Source organism: Solanum verrucosum, unplaced genomic scaffold (genome assembly GCF_900185275.1).
Source record: "Solanum verrucosum unplaced genomic scaffold, falcon-dt-bn FXZP01000103.1, whole genome shotgun sequence".
In the NCBI taxonomy this organism is placed as follows: Eukaryota; Viridiplantae; Streptophyta; class Magnoliopsida; order Solanales; family Solanaceae; genus Solanum; species Solanum verrucosum.
The window spans coordinates 8,535,782-8,555,490 of NW_026020048.1; the positions used below are offsets into that span (position 1 = coordinate 8,535,782).

Sequence of the window (19,709 nt, forward strand, 5' to 3'; positions counted from 1 at the left end):
ATTAGGGACAACTATAAAAGAAAAAGTGGACAAGTAATTAGAGACAGATGGAGTATCTTATAAAATCAATCAACATAGGCATAAAAATTGACCCAAATCACCATAGTTAACAAAAAAAAAGCGTAGTTCAAGAACAAACTATAAATATTTGTGTGGGTATTGATAATTAGTGAAAGTAAAATGATAAAAAAAAATTAAAATAATTATTTCTAAATATATAACGAATATACTTTTCAGGATAGACTAAAACTAAAAATTCATTACAAATTAAAGTTTGATCTCCATCCGTTTACTTTTATTTTTCTAATATACTAAAAAAATATACTATATTCACTATGACTTATCTAATTGAAAAATAAAAAAATAAATTATCATTTTTTACTTATTTTACCCTTACTATTAAGTATTATATTTCATTTCCCAATATTTAAATAATTTCGACCAACAATTAGGATATGCAATACAACAAATTAAATAAGGGAAATAGTGTATTCACACGGGTACGCGCAAAATACTCGGGTTCAAAAATGAACCGCTACTACCAACAAAAGACGTGGGTGGGTAAATCCCGGTTTGGTTAAGGGACGAGAGTGGTCAAAAAGTTAATACGGACTCCCCCAATTATTATACTTTTATGTGAGGTAGTTTGATTCGGAAAAGAAAAAAATATTTTTAAAACTTGTGATTCAAAATGAATGATAGAAATTTATGTGGTTGTAAATCATTTCATTAATGATAAAATAAACATTTTATTATTAATGTATCCTTCTTTTTTAAACTCATTGAAAAAGAAAGCAAGTCACATTAAATTAAGTCAGAAGTACATAATATAAACTCTATTTTATTTCCATTGATTAATTGAATTAAGAGAGAGAAAATTGAAGCTTCCTTTTTCACACGTGCCCTATTACTTGTAATATTTTATGTATTATTATTTCTAAAGAGCAATAATCATAGACAGTGAGAACACAATATTTAAATTGATTTTCATTATTTTTCCTCTTTTCTTTTACTTTCTTTCCAGTCAACACAATAATTCAAGCAAGTACAAGTATAAAACACACAAGAATTCTTGACAGACAACATCTGAAACCAAAAGCGTTAATTTCCGACGCTTAATCAGTGTTCCTCAAATATACTAATTGTGATTTTGGAATCTATTTAAATAGGCACGATCTAATCATTAAAGATATATACATCTCCTCAACAATGGATATTTCATCAGCTACATGGTGGTCTGAAATGGTAAGACAAAATAATATATATATGAGCATGTACTAATCTACCTAGTCCTTTCTTTTTTTTCGCGAATGTTCCCTGTGAATTTTAATAGATAGCTTGTGGATTGTAATTAGTAACATTTTATTTGACAAATACAGGATGTTATGAATATGAATGATCTTCAATACACTGATCACGGCCAGATGATGGCCACATTTGATGATTTTCCATTCAATAATGACCTATTTACCTCTTGCACCTTCGATAATATTCAAGCTTCTCAAATATTTGAGGAGTTACCAGCCTTTTGCAGTTCAACAAAAGCAATTTACCAGAATAATACCACTTTTTCTTCTCCTCCGCCTTCTTCATCCCCCAGTGTTATTTCCATTTCCAACTCCAATTCGCCATCAGCCACTCCTACTACTACTGCCCAAAACTACTTTAAAAATTTGAATACATCTGTTAAGACTGAGATTCCATCAGGAACTACTTTAAACTTCTCCTCATCAAATACTTTTCCTGATTCTGATTACGATGATAGTAAGCAACTATTCCAGGCCATGGGATTTGGCGCTGATGATATTTCTCAGACGAAGAAGAAGATGAATTATAGTAGAACGCCTTTGCAGGCTCAAGACCACGTTTTGTCTGAAAGAAAGAGAAGAGAACGACTCACTCAGTACTTCGTAACTCTCTCCACCCTCATCCCTAACCTAAAGAAGGTACTACGTACTCCTAAATTAGTTTTTTCTTATCTCTTTAGTCATTTTTATGTAACTATTAGCTGGGTAGGGGAAATTAGTCTATGCTCGTCCTTTTTTGGAAGTATCTCTACCACAAATAAGAGAAAATGAAGAATAAGATCTATATATGTTACTGTAGTAATTAGCAACAACTTTTAGTCATGTTAGTACATTTGATTTAAGCCCTATATTTTTAGGAGTCTTTTAGCTCTTGTTAAAGATTTACAAGTCAATAGAAAATATAGAGTATATCTAGTTTTAGATAAGCTTAATTAAATAGATCTAGCAGCATGATCAACGCGAGTTTTATATATGAGATTTTGTAGCTACTGCAAAATCTTGAGATATGTAGTGTGCTTTAATTTTTTTAAGAAAAGAATCTAATTAATTAAGGGCTTCACATCTTCCCTCCATTTTGTATATGAAAATATTGTACACAAAATTCTAAAATAATAGTGTTACTTGGTATTGATTATGGTTTTTTTTGGGTATTTGTTGATCTCCAACAGTTGGATAAGGCATCAATACTTGGAGATGCGATTACATATATAAAACAACTTGAAGAACAAGTAAAAAGGCTCGACGAAGAAGCTAATAAGGAACCAGTAGTACCAGTTAAGAGAATTCGTTTGCTCTCAAATTATGACAATTCTTCAACTTGTAATGAAAACTCCAACAAATCAGTCATCCCAGATATTGAAGTTAGAGCTTCAGATGGAAATGTCCTGATTAGAGTTAGTTGCAAAAAGCAAGAGGGAATAATAAAGGAAATATTCAGCCAAGTAGAAATGTTTCATCTCACTATTACTAGTAGCAGTGTCATCCCATTTGGTTATGATACAACACACATAACTATTGTTGCTCAGGTACTAACTTAATCTTTCGAAATTCATACAACTATTAGATACTCCAATTGTGTTGCTTAAGTTTGTTTTCTTTTTTTTTGAAACAGATGGATCATCAGTTGAACATGACAACAGAATATGTTGCGAACAAATTACGTTTATCTATAATGAAGGCTATCAATAGCCATGAATAAGCCATGTCTCTAGTTGCATAGAGAAGAATTTCAAAAGCTAATTTTCAGTTATTTAAGGGACAGTGTTAAATTTAGATTAATGTGAGGGTGGATTTCATTATCGACTTGGTTTTTGGGTAAAAGGTTTTCATTATTGTGGACTGGGGCATTGTTTTTTGTTTCTTTTTTTCGGGTCACAAAGTTGGGACCCGTTTGATCACAATAGCCCCAGTTCTGCTTTTTACAAATGAGGCTGACTCCCTATTTTTTGACAAGTCATGGAGTTACACTAAGTAGTCATTTTCTTGTTCTCCTTTGGGGGACTGCTAGCTACAGGCTCATACATGTTTGTTTGTTTTTGGGCTTTAGGTAACTAATTTTTGGCCTTCTGTTGTATACTACTCCACAATTGTTTTTGTTTAATTATGTTGATGGTGTAATAAATAGGAGTACATGTTTATTGGTGTTAATTAGTGGAAACTTCTTATCGTCTCTAATTTGGGTATATGAATATGAATAGTGTCATTCTTGTTAGTTCTATAAATTTGACGCATAATACACAGCGATAGGGAAAGAAAATTTAACAAGTAGTGTTTTTTCTTGTAATTTCTTAAATACTCCCTCCGTCCCTATTTAGTTGTCCACTTTAAAAATGACACATAGATTAATGCAACAATGATTAACATAGTGAAGTTACAATTTTACCCTTATAGTACAATTTACAACTCCAAAATAAATTAACTCAAGATAACTAATCAATGTTGGAAAGTTCATAAGTTTATTTACTTTATTTATGACAACTTTATTTAAATAAAGGTATAATAGGAAAAAATTTGTTGTCCTTTCTTGATTTGTCAAAATGGACAACTAAATAGGGACAACTAAAAGAAGAAATATGGATAACTAAATAGGGACGGAGGGAGTAACACATAAAAATCCATAAATATGAGTGCTCTAAAGAAATTAGTAGCATGCACGTTCTTCTAAATCCTAGCTATAAATTTGCACAATCAAAGAAGATAGACAAATTTCTTAGGTGTACTCTTCCATCGTGCCAACAAAAATCCCCTAAGATAATATTTCACTACAATGGTCTTTTTAAGAAGTTTCAATACCCGCACACGTACAACAATAACATATTTAATGTAGTCTAACATCAAAATGAGATATCTTAAAGTGGCTGTTTTCGATAGACCCCCAGCTCAAGCTATAACACTCTAAAAAAAGAATTAATGGAAATTAAAAAAAAAAACAGACAGTAAGAAATTAAAACAATACTCACACACACACCTTGCCTAAATGTTTCTCTTACACCATCTGAAACTCTATTGCCAACAAAATAACTAATGTGATCCTAAATTTTCCACTCCGTTCTACGAAGTTATATTTCTATAACAACGTAATCTCCTTCATAAATTTTCTCTATACGCAATATGAGTGAACTCAAAACATAGGTAATTTTGAATTATTAGTTTAAAAAATTCCCAGTTAATATGTGCATAGTGGCATACGGTGATGACATTATTTTTTGGTGTCGAAAATTTGACTTCTGGGTAATTTAAATTTTTTTTAGGCAACTAATACATAGTTTACTGACTTTAATGTTACAAAAAATAATTTTATGATTTTGGTGTTACACAAAAGTAAATTTAGTGAGCATCAATGAAATTAACCCCAATAACACCCATTTGAATATTAAAATTATAATTCATGAATAGTTTAGGGTATTTATTTTTATGTATTCTATCCTAAAAGTATATACGATAGTCTTACTTAACTTTATGAAGCTCTTTTTTCCATTTGACTAAACGTTGTCCAAATTAGAACATCAAAAAGTTTCAACTTCTTCTTTTACTTGAATCAAATAAAGGAAGAAATATAATTCAAATGTTTGAAAAGTAGTAGTAGAAAAACTTGATGAACTGCCATTACCTTATAGTAAGTGAAATAGTAGAGAAGACTTGGAATTCCTTAGCACCCCCTACTTGAAAATCAACTCAAAAAGTTACTATAATACTATTCCCTGATGCTTCACATTTATTTAATTTTTTAATCATATTCCCTGTTCATTTATTTTGCTTTTTGGACGGTTAATGCATCATTTAATGGGATAATACGAATCCTTTTTTGTTTCAAAGTTGAACAACTTTAAAAAAATAAGAAATTATTCCTGTCAATCTTGATTTAAAAATTATTTGGAAATTCTAACATATAACTATGTAATTACATAGTTTAGTAATTATAGTGATACGTTTATTTTCTCATAACATAATTATAATGTATGTAATTACTCTTTGTTTCATTTTAGTTAAATTGGAGGTAAGAAAAGGGAAAATGGGGGAGGAAATTACAAGGTGGAGCTTACCAAGAAGATAGTTTAACCAATATAACTTAGCTATTAAGATTCTCCGTCTTTTGCACTCAGTTCAATATTGATCAAGTAGTTAGTTGACCAGACAAATATAGCAAACAACTTAATGATTTGCTTATTTGAGAAAGTTATTGTTTTGCTTGAACAAATGTATAAAATCAAATTTTGTGAATTATGGACTACACATTATTCATTAACGTTAATATCAATCACATTTAAGTGTCACAATAACACATTTTTCTTATTAATTAATTTAAGAAAATCCTATTTGACCATCCATAAATTGGCTAAAAATGCCAAAGCTCCATCATTTCTATGATAGATGTAACAATAATTGGGCCCAAAAGCCCACAATTGTAGTTTGGCTCGGGTTAGACTGGACCCAGACTGTAGTGGATCATACACTCGCTGAACAGTTTAGCCACTAATGAATTAAGGGTGACAAAAGAGTTTCAAAATTAAAAAAAAGTGACACAAGTTTTAATTATTGAGTAGAGGTGACAATTTTAAAATTAGTGTTAATGACACTAATTTTAAAACCCTCAAGTTATATTATTTACATAAAAGCCCTATTTTCCTCAATTCCACACCCTCCCTTCTCTCTACCCTTCTGCCGCTAACATCCCCTCCCCTGTTGCCATCGTAACCGATGTCGTCACCACTTCCTCCTCTACCACAACCATCAGTTCTTCCTCCATTGCCACCACTCTCTTATTCTTCCTCTTTTACCACCATTGTTGCCACCTCCTTCTTCTCTACCTCTGCCTCCACAACAACCATCACCTCCACATTCGTTGTTATCACCAACATCTCATTTAATTTGCCACTCTACCACCCTCTTTTTTACCTCCCTTGCTACAACAATTATTGTAGTTGTTACAGCAACTTGAGCAGTTGTTGAGCAAACTTGAGCAATTGTAGAAAAATCTTCAACAGTTGCTACAATAACTTCAACAGTTGCTGAGCAAACTTTAGCAGTTGCTGAAACAACTTCAACAATTGCTACAATAACTTCAGCAGTTATTGCGACAACTTCAGTTGTTGCTTGATTTTCTACAAAAAAAATAATTCAATGACTTCAACTTTAAAATTTTTAAAATTAAAGCTAATTAGTTTGTGAAATAGGACCAACAAGAGAAAGAAAAAACGTGATAAAAAATAATGAACGACAACGATAATGATAGCAACAACAAAGAAGAACAAGTAAATGGAAGAAGAGAAAAAGAAATGAAGAAGAAGAAGAAGAAATCTGGAAAGAGAAATAAAGAAGGAAGAAGAGGGAGAAAGAAATCTTGAAAGAGATTTTAAATTTTGAAATTTAAGAAGAGATGGAAAACTTTTCAAACATTTTGAAATTAAAAATTGGGTTTATTTTGAATATTTGTAAAAGTTTAGAAGTTTTAAATATTATATTTTAGATCCCAATTATCTTAATCACTAATTAAAAAAAGGGAAAAAGGTCAAATATACCCCGAACTATCGTAAATGGTATCTAAATACCATCCGTTATATTTTAGAACTCGGATGCCCCTACCGTCTAATTTTTAGAACGTGTATACCCTTTGGACTAATGGAGGAACACGTGTCACCTACTTAACAACCTATCCAAAATTTATTTAATTTTTACATCCAATCAAAAAATTGACCCAACTAATAAAAAACCCACCCAAATAATTTTTGACCCGCACCGAAATAAATCTAATTTTTCCTTTCTTCTTTAGTCCAAGAACCAGTCACGCAAAGAATTGCAACGACTCCATCTTCTCCGGTGAAGCTCCAGATACGAGACCATCTCTAACTGCTATCGAACCTAACCTCCCTCGCTCCAGCGAAATCAGCGGGGTAGTGACCCTTAATCCACCATGAAACCTGACCACCACTCACCCATCTCTCCCTCACGGTTGCTCCAACAGCTCCGGCGAACCAAACCAGCGACCATGGAATGGATTTATAGTCGCTAAACTCAATAACTTTTTTACATAGCTGAAACTTTGAAAAATGAAGATTGTAGGACTGAAAGCCAAGAAAAGAGATCTGTGAAAAACCAAAAATCAACAATACACTCAATAATCACACTACAATGAGAAATATAAAATAAAATCAGTCATAAATCAGACAAGAAAAATATGAGAGGATAGGGAACAAACATACCTCTAGCTCTCTTTACATAGCTTCAACAATGGAGGTCAAGAAGATATTCCGTAACCCATAACTAATCTGTGGCGTGGGAATGTTAGATTCCAAAATGTACCACAAAAAAAAGATTTATGGGTAAGCAAGAAGATAAAACGATGGAAAATTGCCTCTAACATCAGAAAAATCAAACTCAATTTCATCAAACTGAAAACCACCCAAAGTGCTATATGTATGAGTTTCCAACTCTGTTTCTGTCCTTTATTCTATTAAAAAAAAAGTTGATGAGAATATCTTAAATTGGAGTATGTAATATGAGATTTAACTAAAGAACAAAAGAAAATATCTAATGGATTCTCTGTTAGAAAGGAAAAGATTAGAGAAGATGGTCTATTGGGGTTTTGGTTATAATTTCGGTGCGGGTCTAAAATTATTCGGGTCAGCTTTTTAATTGAAAATAAAAATTAAATAAATTTTGGATAGGTTGTTAAGATCGTGACACGTGTCCCTCTGTTAGTCCAAAGGGTATACACGCTCCAAAATTTGACGGTAGGGGCATCAGAGTTCTAAAAGTATAACGGAGGATATTTAAATATCATTTGCGATAGTTCGAGGATATATTTGTCATTTTTCCTATTAAAAAAAGTTTGACTTGATCAATCTTTTTTTGTCACCAATTTTAATTTCAACATTTTTTGTCACCTCCTCCTCAATTTACTCATGAAACTCGTTCTTCTTTCCATGGATGTCGTGGTTCAGTTATCTTTGATCAACAAAATTGACATGCATGGCCGTAGAGAAACGAGGAACGTAACTATAAAAAATTACCTAATAGAAAGAGGAAGAAGTAGAGATCAATGAAGAAGGATGTGGTGGTTTTGGCAGCAGTGACGACGGTTTCGACCGTCGTAGCGGCGGTGCTTTTGGTGAGGCAATGGAAGCGACGTAGCGAGCAACGATGGAGGCATTCACAACGCATCCTCCGAAAATTCGCAAGAGAATGTGCAACACCTGTTCCTAAATTATGGCAAATTGCTGATGATCTCGTTGCTCAGATGCACGCTGATCTAACTTCAACTCAATCCACCCTTCAAATGTTTCCCTCTTGCTTACCTTCACTCCCAAATGGGTACCTACTACACTTTTCATTTCTAGATTATTCTCTATTGTTGATTACATTTTCCTTCAATGTAAATTTACACCGAGGATTTGGGAAAGAGAGAAAGGAAATATGCTAATAAGGTTGGGTGTTTTTGATAGATTTTGAGATTAATTGATCATATAAATGAAAATCCACATGGAAGTTAAAATTTGCATTCAATTTTAAGTAGATGTGGATATTGAATTTTGAAGTCAGTAAGTGCGTAGTACTACTATATATACTGAAAAACTTTGTTGTAGTTTGTTAGGACAATGCTCATCATTAATTGTGTGTGTATATATATATAATGTCAGTGATGAGAAAGGTCTATTCTATGGGATTAATCTTCGCGGAACTAATTTCATCATTGTTCAAGCACGACTTGGAGGAAGAGATGCACCCATGTCACGTATTGGAGGAAGAAGTGAACCCATTTCTGATCTATACAGACAGGAAATTCCAATTCCTCCCAACATAATAGAGGCCAGCTCCCAGGTATGTATAATGCCGTGTGCTCTTAGAAATTTAACATTTTGGTACTTCATAGCAATAGGTCTTATTCAATTGTACGAAACATATTTGATTATAATAAGTGTTTATATGATGAAATTCCTAATTCACCCAAACTTTTATAATAGTTCTTTTTGACTGGTGAAAGATTCTAAATACTCACTATGGGTTATGATTAACTCTCTGTTAATACAACTCTGACATAAGAAATACTCCCTTCAACATTATCAAATTGAGATTATTATAGAAGCAGCCAGGTTGGGTAATCAAACTTTATGAATTGAAGTAAAAGTTTTGATAGTTTAATTATCTCTTTACAAGTCATAACAAAAACTTATAAGTCAAGTAGGTTAAACTACAATGAATAAGATCCTTATGATTTCGAACTGAAGAGCTACAAAGAATGTAACCTATTCTAATGACCTTCTCATTCAATAGAATAGGTCGCCTTCAAAAGAAAGAAATGGTGGAGCATGTTAAACATAATAATTTCATTCAATGTGTTCATGACTAGTTTTGTTTTGGTGAATTTCCAAATTTTTTTCTAATTGTTTTAGGATATGAGTAGCATTACAAATTCTGTAAGCTGAATACTGAATTTTGATGTCTTATCTGTATCGTTTTAAGAATTTAAATCTTTGAATGTTAAAAGTACTACTTGTAGCTAGGTATGACATAGCCAAAAGTTATTATAAAATTTTAATTTGATTTACTATAGTAGTCTTCGCCAGTCAAGTAGTGTCAAAACTATATATGATGTTAATTGTTGCTATAGGTTTGAAGTTTTCCTTTTGAACCACTTTCAGGAATTATTTGATTGGATAACTGTGGAGCTTGGAAAATTCATCTCCATGCATAGTGAAGGTTTACAAGGAGGAGAAAAAAATCTGGGATTCACAGTATCACCTACAATTGCAGAAGTAGCTGCCTCCAAGGAAACAGCCATTACGTGGAAGGATTCATTATTAGGAGATGCAGTTGAGTCTTTCTATACCTAAGTAGATTTAAATATATATATTTTCTCTAATGGACCGAGATTTTCTGAAACAAATATATTTTTTGTGCATTTGGAATTTGAAAACAATCAACGTACATATTTGTAAAGATTCAACTACAAGAAAAGAAATTTAGGTGTATATGGTTATCAAGCACAATGGCTCGCTCATTTGATGATTATTCTTTCTACTTTCCTTTCCACACTTGCAAGCCATAATTATTGATTCACATGAATATGTTACTACGTCGTAATCTCAGGCAGGGAACAAGTTGTTGAATGAAATCAATATCGCCATGGAGAAGCACAGTGTTGATAAGCGAGTTTTTGCCCTGGTATAAGCGGATCTTCTCTTTTAGTACAGCAGAAATAGTACACTTATTTACATAGAATCTTTATTAAAACTTTGGGTTGCAATTATATATGCAGGTTGATGATACTATTGGAGTTTTGGCTGGAGGAAGGTATTACAGTAAAGAGAGTGTGGCTGCAGTCACTCTAGGGATGGGCACTAATGCGGCTTATATAGAATCAGCACAATCCGTCGTAAAATGGCCTGATCAGACTCCAAAACCAGAAGAAATAGTAAATTCTGGTGACAACAATTCTAAGTATACCATTCTATAAAATGTTACAATGATTCACTGTAGTGCTTGGTTGTGCAGGCAATTAATACCCAATGGGGGAATTTTAGATCCTCCCATCTTCCAATTACAGAGTTTGATACATTGTTAGATGCTGAAAGTTCATATCCTGGTAGCCAGGTGGATACTTAAACTTTTCTGCCCCCTCAGGTTCCCTGTGATCTCTATGAACTACATTAACTCCTTAATCTCATTTTGTCTACAGATATTTGAGAAGCTTATTTCAGGTACATATTTAGGAGAAACTGTTAGAAGAGTCTTATTAAAGATGGCTCAGGAATCAGCTTTATTTGGAGATACTGTACCACCTAAGCTAGCAATTCCATATACGTTGAGGTAACATACATTATTTTTTTAATCAGAGACATATACAATGCTTGGGATCTTATGGTTCTTTTTTTTAAAACTCAACTACAGCTTTTCTTTCTTTCTTTTCCGAAACTACCTTTAAAATGAATTTATCCCCATCAATTGTACTGAAATGTTGCATTTTTCCTCTTTCTTTGTGGAAATTGCCCTACCAACCAAGCAGCCTGGATGTGCAATGTTTTCTCCATCTTTGTGTCTAATAAGGACAGATATCAAAAATGTTTTTTGGATAGTGTATAGTAATTAATAGATTACCTAATAGATTGGAAGTAAAATCAACTTGAAACAATGGCATTTTAGAACTCCATATTTGTAATTGACATAATTACTGTCATGCTATGATTTCTATTATTGACTATAGCTCTTGGCAGGTCCCCCGATATGGCTGCTATGCATCAAGACACTTCAGAGGATTATGAAATAATTGATGAGAAACTTGGAGAAATTTTTGAGGTAGGGCAATTAAAGCAGAATTGTCAAATTTAAGTAATTTGCTAGTAAATGTTCTTGCAGTTTCTCCATTACTATTTTTCATTTTTGTAGCACAGGAGGGGGTTAAGTACGTGATTTCTCTAGTTAAAGTGCTTTTTGTGTAGGCAGTTTCATGCATTACATACAAGTAGATTATGTTTACAGATTTTTGCTTGCTACACTTGCTAATTAGCAGTCTGCTGATTGCAGATAACTAACTCTACAACCATGGCAAGAGAACTAGTTGCAGAGATCTGTGATGTTGTAGCAGAACGTGGAGCTCGCTTAGTTGGAGCTGGCATTGTTGGGATTGTAAAGAAACTAGACAGACTTTCTAATAGGATTAGCATTATTACTGTAGAAGGTGGTGTCTATGAGCATTATCGTGTTTTCAGGAACTATCTGCATAGCAGTGTATGGGAGATGCTTGGCGATGAACTCTCTGACAATGTGATTATTGAGCATTCTCATGGTGGTTCTGGAGCCAGTTCCATCTATATTGCTGCTTCACAACCATAAACCTCTCAAATTCATAGTAACTTGGCTCTTTAAGCCAGGATAGATAGTTACATCATTTGTATTCTTTTACATCCCAGATCAACTGAGATATTGTTTTCAATATCTTATTATATCTTACAACAAGGATTTGTATTTCGTTTACTGCTTCTTGTTTGTGGAAGCAACAAGCTAAGTGGCAGATTTACATACATAATAATGTGTAAGATTAGATACTATATTTCATTGTGTGATGATTACTAATTATCTTGTTAAGCACATCAATTAGTCCTTCTACAGTATTATACATAAGCTTTAAGACTCTTGTTGTCTTTTTTCTGGTATAGGAAGATGTACTTTTTTGAAGATAGAAATGATGGTGCAATCACAAGGATGAGTCCCCATTACTAGCTTAAAGAAAGTACTGTTACAGAGAGACTGAAAAGGACTAGAGCAGCCAAGGTAAAACACCAATCTGTCTTGTTTGTTGTCTTCAAAAATAAGGTTACCTCTACTTATGGGAAAAGGTTCGATTTAACAAATCGAATTTTCGAATGTTTATATCCCTCCATTCCATAATAAATGAGAAATAACAAGCATAGAGACAAAGGCAACCCCACCACCCCCAAAATTTGAAGACTATTTATATGAAATGTGTTGCTTGATGTAAACCATATTGTATCAATTGTTACTTTCAAGCATCTAATACGTCTAATGAAAGTTGGGCCTATTAGGCAGACTTTTTGGAATATCCCATATGCACAACCCATAACCATTAAGTTGAAAATGGGAAAAAAAGTAGCAACTGTTTTTCCTACGACCATATTGATATACGAGGACCACCATTGATTTATATGAAAATTTTATGTTTTTACTTTAACAGAATTGCAGAAGAAGAAAGGACGAGCACTGACAAAAATAACGTGAATTGGAAATCAATGTTTTCACTCATACATGTTATCTCAATTCTTGGATTTTTAATTTACCAAAAATTGATAATTACATCCCAAGTCATTAGAATTGGTTTGCAACGAGAAAAACTATTTTACTTGCTTTGTAGAAACCATTTACTCAAATTTAGTAGGATTTCATATAAACATTCATGATTTTGGGATAATATGATGGTGTTGCGCTTAACTCAACCCAAAATGTAGCTATTAATTGAAGAATTGCCCAAAATGATATATACCTCAACAAATATGAGACTTAAATACTCAACTAGAGGGGGTAATTACAAGTGACCAACATTGACAAATATAACAATATGGATTGATGGATCTGATTTTGATACCACGTGAAGATGGGACTTTTGCACTTAACTTAGATCTAAAAATTAGCTCACAAGAAAAGGATCGATCAAAACCGTATAAGGATACCACAATTCACTCTCACAACCAATGTGAACTTAACAATTTTAATACCTATTTGCATCGTCTTATACCTTATAGATTCATATATAGAAATATTTTTAAATTTTACCCAAATAATATAAAATATTTAAAACAAGTTGATTCAAATAGACTCTAAATCAATAAATGCAAGAATCATGAATTTACTAGAATTTTTCTTTGAGATATTCACAACTCATGTGAAATTATTCCAACTTATGTAATGTAACATCCGAGACCATTATTTTCCACATGATTGTAACAAATAATTCAACGTCTTTATTTCATATTCAATTACTAGTAACTTTTGCATTAGCATTGACGAGGATATTGGGACAATCAAACTTACATAGGTATTTTAAAGTTTATAACGTTAATAATGGAGTAGTTAGTAAATAATTTGTGATCCAGCATTACAAATATATTAAATATTTAAGTAGATAAAGAAGTCCACTAAAGTAATATACTCATTTGTGATATTTTTAATTTTTTTTCTTGTTGGTTGGACCATGGGAATTGGGATGGACCAAAGAAAGAAAAATGTAGGGCAGTGTATGCCAGAAAGTTTGATTTTTTGCCTCCATAATTTATCGTCGGTCCACTAGAAAAAAAGGTAATTATGAATTATGATCATAATAATTAATTAGATATGATTATCTGTCTCTCTTACACGTTCTCTTTCTAGAGACCCGCGTGCTACTCTGCACAATTAACATAAACTTAGATTCTCTTCTATGGAAATATTTAAGAGACGTTTGACCATGCAAATCTGTTTTGTTTATACATTTTTCAAATGGATTTGAACACTAGAAAATTTATAAAAATAAGCTTACCAAACACTTCTTTTAATCCCTTTTTTTTTAAAACGTTGTTCCAAACAGATTATTGTACAATACTACTACAACAATAACATGTCCAGTGAAGTGAAATCCATAAAATGTTACACCTTACTACAACCTCGTGGAGATAGACAAGTTGTTTTCAAAAGATCATCGGATCAAGTGGATCAAACTCAAGTAAAAGAAGAAAACAATAAAAGAAAACAAAACGATTAATAAGGAAAACAATGTAAAGTCTACAGGAGAAAAACAATAACAACATCAAAGTAGTATCATAATTCAAATACATTAAACACGAGAACTATAGAAACAGATTATTGTACAATGCATCCGGAAAAAAAAAACTCACCTTAATCTAACATTTTAAGAATGTTTCATCGAGATTTAGGAAGTAGTGGTAGTACTTATTTTTGTTCAAGAAGTATTTTTAGCTAAAAATAATTTTCAAAATAATAATTTTTAAGAACATAGCCAAACGCAAATTATAACATAATATAATGAAGACAAGGAGTGGAAGTAATTTCTTTTTTCTTCAATGTATCCATTTTATTAGATGGTACACCATTTCATTAAAATGAGGGGACATATGCATATGTAATAAAACGAAAATTACAGAATGATTAACCTAGAATAATGCAGAGGACATATGCTAATGACAAGTTACACGCATTTGCGGCTTCAGAAATATAGGATAGAATTAGGGATACATCAAATGATAATGACCTACCTAACAAAGTGAAAATCATACAAATCCTTCCACAATTCATTAATTATGATTAACTAGGGATTATGACGATCCATTTAAATACAATGAATAAACAAATAGTAAAATGGTTGTTTATTTTTGTGAGTGTCCAAAGCCAAATGACTAGGGGACAAGGAGAACAAATATCGAGACATTATAAAAACGTAGTAATAGGACAAAGGAGAAGCAGGATATTGAAATTACGTGTTTCGTGGGTTGGAAATAGCATTGGGTTACGCAGCATTTAACTGAGCCCAACGCCATTTAGTTCATCTAGATCACCGCATCTAACTCAAAATTAGACCAAGTAGTATCCTTCCTCACGATTTAAGTGACACTTTTTTTTATAGATTTTTAAAAACAAAAATAACTTAATTTTGAAATTTCATTTTATTTTTTAGTACGTCTATTGGTATCTAATTTGGAGGTGAGTTATGAAGATATTAAATAATGTATAAGTAATATTATATTTGGTACTCCCTCCGTCCGATATTAGATGGGCAATCAAGATAGAATTAATTAAACTTTTCTCATTTTACCCCTACAATTAATATGACCTTTAGAAGTTTAAACAATTTTTTAAGTTAAAATTTTCTTTTTTCAAGAGTCTAATTTATATAAACAAAAGGCAAAATAGTAAAGTTAATCAATTTATTAATGATTTCTTAATCACCGTGTAAAATAGAAAGTGTTCATCTAATATGAGATGGATGGAGTAATTGGTTAGGAGATAATTTATTCATGTATAAAATTAATATGGTACTTGATTTGTACTCCCTCCGTTCCTTTTTATATGTCGTCCTTATTATAAATAGTTGGTCCATAATACTTGTCATTTCATAAAATCAATGCATAAATTACAATATTCTTTCTATTTTACCCTTGTGAGTTTTTAGCCTTGAATATATATACATTTGACCAATATAGAAAAAACTAAGTGAATAATTCATGTTCATTGGTCAAATTAATTAATCAAAATAAATTAATTCATATTCATTGATTGAAAAGTCGACTTAAAAAAATAAAATAAGGGTAGAATAGTAACCTTACTTAATTTCTTAATGCACATAAAATAAAAAGTGGTGACATATAAATAGGAATGAAGGGAGTAATTTAGAAACTCGCATAACTAATACTTCCTATGTCACTAATTACTTGTCCCCTTTAAAATTGACACACCTATTAAGAAAATAATGATTGACATAGTGAGTTTAACATTTTACCCCTATTAATTATGAAATGGGTGAATTAAAAACTTAGGATTTTCAAGAATTTCTAATTTTTTCAAAGTAATTAATTGAGGGTATAATATGTAAAAAAAATTATTCTTTCTTGATTTATCAAAATGGACAAATAATTAGGGATAACTAAAAAAGAAAAAGTGAACAAGTAATTATGGACATAGGGAGTACATATATAAAATTATGAGAAAATTTATTGCTATTATCTTATGTATGATAAAATGTGAAATAATTAAATCGGCATAAAATAATGCATTGATTTTCTTACAACTAAGTTATTCATTGAGTTTAACTCTAATCAGTTATCAATCAACTCTTAATGAATTAATTTGTAGACATAGAAATGTCTGAGGTTTGCTTTAAACCACATATTTCAAAAATGTATTGTGTTTAATATAACAGTGACATAAGACTTAAGACGAAAGGAGTAATAAACCAGTGGTCCCAGAACCTGAAAGACCAAAATAAGCTCGGAACATAGCCAAAACTATAAATAATTTATTTTTTAAAGTTTTTCATATCAACTGTACTTTAAAAAAATAATTTTCAAAGTATATTACAATCTCAAGTAAGTTACAATTAGTTATAAGCATGTCTCAAATCCAATACGTACTTGTTTCTCTACCACAGAAAGTTCTCACTATATTTTTAATTGATGATATTAAAACTTTAAAACAATATAATTATAAATTATTCAAGAATTTTTTTTTTATATTATGTGTAAATATCCAGAAACGTTGGAGTTGGTAAAAATGGTCATACATATGGATATGATTTTTCGTCTGTCACTTTCCAAAGCTGTCTTCAATTTGAATCTCCTCCTTTTGGTCTCATGTGGTAAATTTAGCATAAGCAGAGGGGTAATTTGGTAACATGCAGTTGTGTCTTGTAAATTTCGAATAGCCAAGAGGGGAAAGTGATTGAGAAGGACACTTCTTGGGTTTACCAATAACTCTTTAATTAATTTATATTCTAATAATCTTATAAAGAAGCACAATTATTAGCATGATAAAACAAAAATAGTACACTCAAATCTCAATCCATTTCTTCTTGTTTTCATTTGAGTTTGTTTTATCCTTAATATTCGTAATTTTAAATAATTAGTACAGGGAAAATGCTGATGCAAACAGGAAAATTATAACAACTTTTTACAGCTTAAATATAGCGTTACGAGTTTGGTTATTTGATTATTATGAGCTCTTTTACACACTTTTTTTTAAACTTCGAAAAAGTTAATTAATTAAATGATGATGTGTGTCTTCTTTAAATCATATTTGTCTCTTAATTTTGAATTGTGGGTTTATTGAAAATATTTTTTTTTTATTCTAATAAAATAAAAATAAAAATCTGCACATATCTTTTTCTCCTATACCTTACTTGTGAAATTACATCAGTAAATATTATTATTGTTAGTATAATTATTTGATTTGAAATAAATATTGAGTGAAAATAAATTTTAGGTTTGTGATCTGTCACAGTTGTAGCTTTGGGCTCCACTGGTGATCTGGATTTATATTATTTTTTGTTTATCTGATTGTATTTTAATGACTGGAGAGTAGGGTGCCCTTCGCATAAAGACATCACTTTGCAGGACCGATCCAGCATTTGGTGGACTAAATTGTACAAAATCGAAAAGTTGGGTGGGCGAATAGACAACATATTAATAAATACCATTTGTTTCCAAATCAGACTCCTTCTATATTAAAATTAAGGAAATATCTTTTTTGCCAGAAAATTTGGTCAGAATAATATTTTTTCTATGTTATTTTAACTTTTTAAATATTTTTACTATTTTAACTTAAATACATTTTAACTAAAAAATGAAAAAAGATCAATTTATTTTTTTTAAAAAATAATATTATAGTGTTTTTAATTTTCTAATCATTTAGTACTTCTCATTATTTAGAAGGGCATAATTGCTACTTGGAAAACACAGTATAATTAATAGGACAACGAAAACTTCGTTTCATAAACTCATTCTCTAGCTTAAGTATAATTAATATGCCCCTAAACTATTTGAAAAGGTCTAGATATACCCTCTGTTTAAAGTTTGGTTCACTCATTCCCTCGCCGTCCAACTTTTCATCTAAATATGCCCTTATGGGCGTTAGTTGGTCTGCTGGACATATCCAGTTCATTTTCTATTTTCTTTAAATGTCACATGGAATTGTCATGTCATTTTGACTTTACCACATGACATTTATATGAAAATGGAAAGGGATCAATTATGCCTCTAAAAAATTCGAACCCATAAATCAACCCCTCCCTTTTAAATAAACTACCCGACCCGTTTTCAACAATTTTGATTAAATTTTTATTTTTTTCGGTAAATCCCGAAAATTAGTAATTGATTAATAAAAAATAGAAAAAATATGAAAAAAATATAAAATTAACGCCAAAAATTCACAAATAAATATTGTAACCTTAAATTCAACAATTTCAACAATTTTTAATTTTTTTTTTTTTTTGGTAAATCCCGAAAATGAGTAATTGATTAATAAAAAATATGAAAAAATATAAAATTAACGCCAAAAAATCACAAATAAATATAGTAACCTTAAATTTCAACAATTTTTTTTAATTTTTAATTTTTTAATAAAATACTCATTTTCAAAATTTGCCGAAAAAAATAAAAATTAAAAAAAAATTGTTGAAATTTTTGAATTTAAGGTTACTATATTTGTTTGTGATTTTTTGGCGTTAATATTATATTTTTTTCATATTTTTTTATTAATTAATTACTCATTTTAGGGATTTACCGAAAAAAATAAAAATTTTAAAAAATTGTTGAATTTAAGGTTACAATATTTATTTGTGAATTTTTGGCGTTAATTTTATATTTTTTTCATATTTTTCCTATATTTTATTAATCAATTACTAATTTTTGGGATTTATCGAAAAAAAACAAATTTAAACAAAATTATTGAAAATGGGTTGGATAGTTTATTTAAAAGGGGGTTGATTTATGGGTCGGATTAGGTGTTTATGGGTTCGAATTTTTTAGGGGCATAATTGATCCCTTTCCATTTTTCATATAAATGTCATGTGGTGAAGTCAAAATTACATGACAATTTCATGTGGCATTTAAAGAAATGAAAAATGAGTTGGATATGTCCAGCAGGCCAACTAACGTCCATAAGTGCATATTTAGACCAAAAGTTGGACGGCGAGGGCATGAGTGAGCCAAACTTTAAACGAAGGATATATCTAGACCTTTTCGAATAGTTTAGGGACATATTTGACCCTTTACCCATTAAACAAAATATCATTCATTTTGAAAGTAAAAGCAAATCAAAATGACATGAATTGGAATAGCACTTAAATGATACTCTCTCCTATCCATTTTAGTTGTCACTGTTTACTACAAATAACTTATCAAAAAT

At 30.9% G+C, this 19,709-nt stretch overlaps 2 protein-coding genes across 2 annotated transcripts; both read left to right on the forward strand.

Annotated features, from left to right (window-relative positions):
* The first annotated feature begins 1,209 nt into the window (after positions 1-1,209).
* On the forward strand, positions 1,210-3,006 carry LOC125822638 (transcription factor bHLH18-like). The gene is made up of 4 exons (XM_049502061.1): positions 1,210-1,245; positions 1,380-1,946; positions 2,477-2,833; positions 2,920-3,006. Exons 1-4 carry the CDS (start codon positions 1,210-1,212, stop codon positions 3,004-3,006), a joined length of 1,047 nt encoding a protein of 348 aa, XP_049358018.1.
* Positions 3,007-8,322: 5,316 nt separating this feature from the next.
* LOC125822245 (probable hexokinase-like 2 protein) lies at positions 8,323-12,162 on the forward strand. The gene is made up of 9 exons (XM_049501626.1): positions 8,323-8,618; positions 8,945-9,125; positions 9,947-10,117; positions 10,395-10,469; positions 10,564-10,719; positions 10,800-10,898; positions 10,984-11,114; positions 11,519-11,600; positions 11,829-12,162. The coding sequence occupies exons 1-9, from the start codon at positions 8,347-8,349 to the stop codon at positions 12,135-12,137; spliced, it is 1,476 nt and encodes a 491-aa protein (XP_049357583.1). The 5' UTR covers positions 8,323-8,346; the 3' UTR covers positions 12,138-12,162.
* Positions 12,163-19,709: the final 7,547 nt, after the last annotated feature.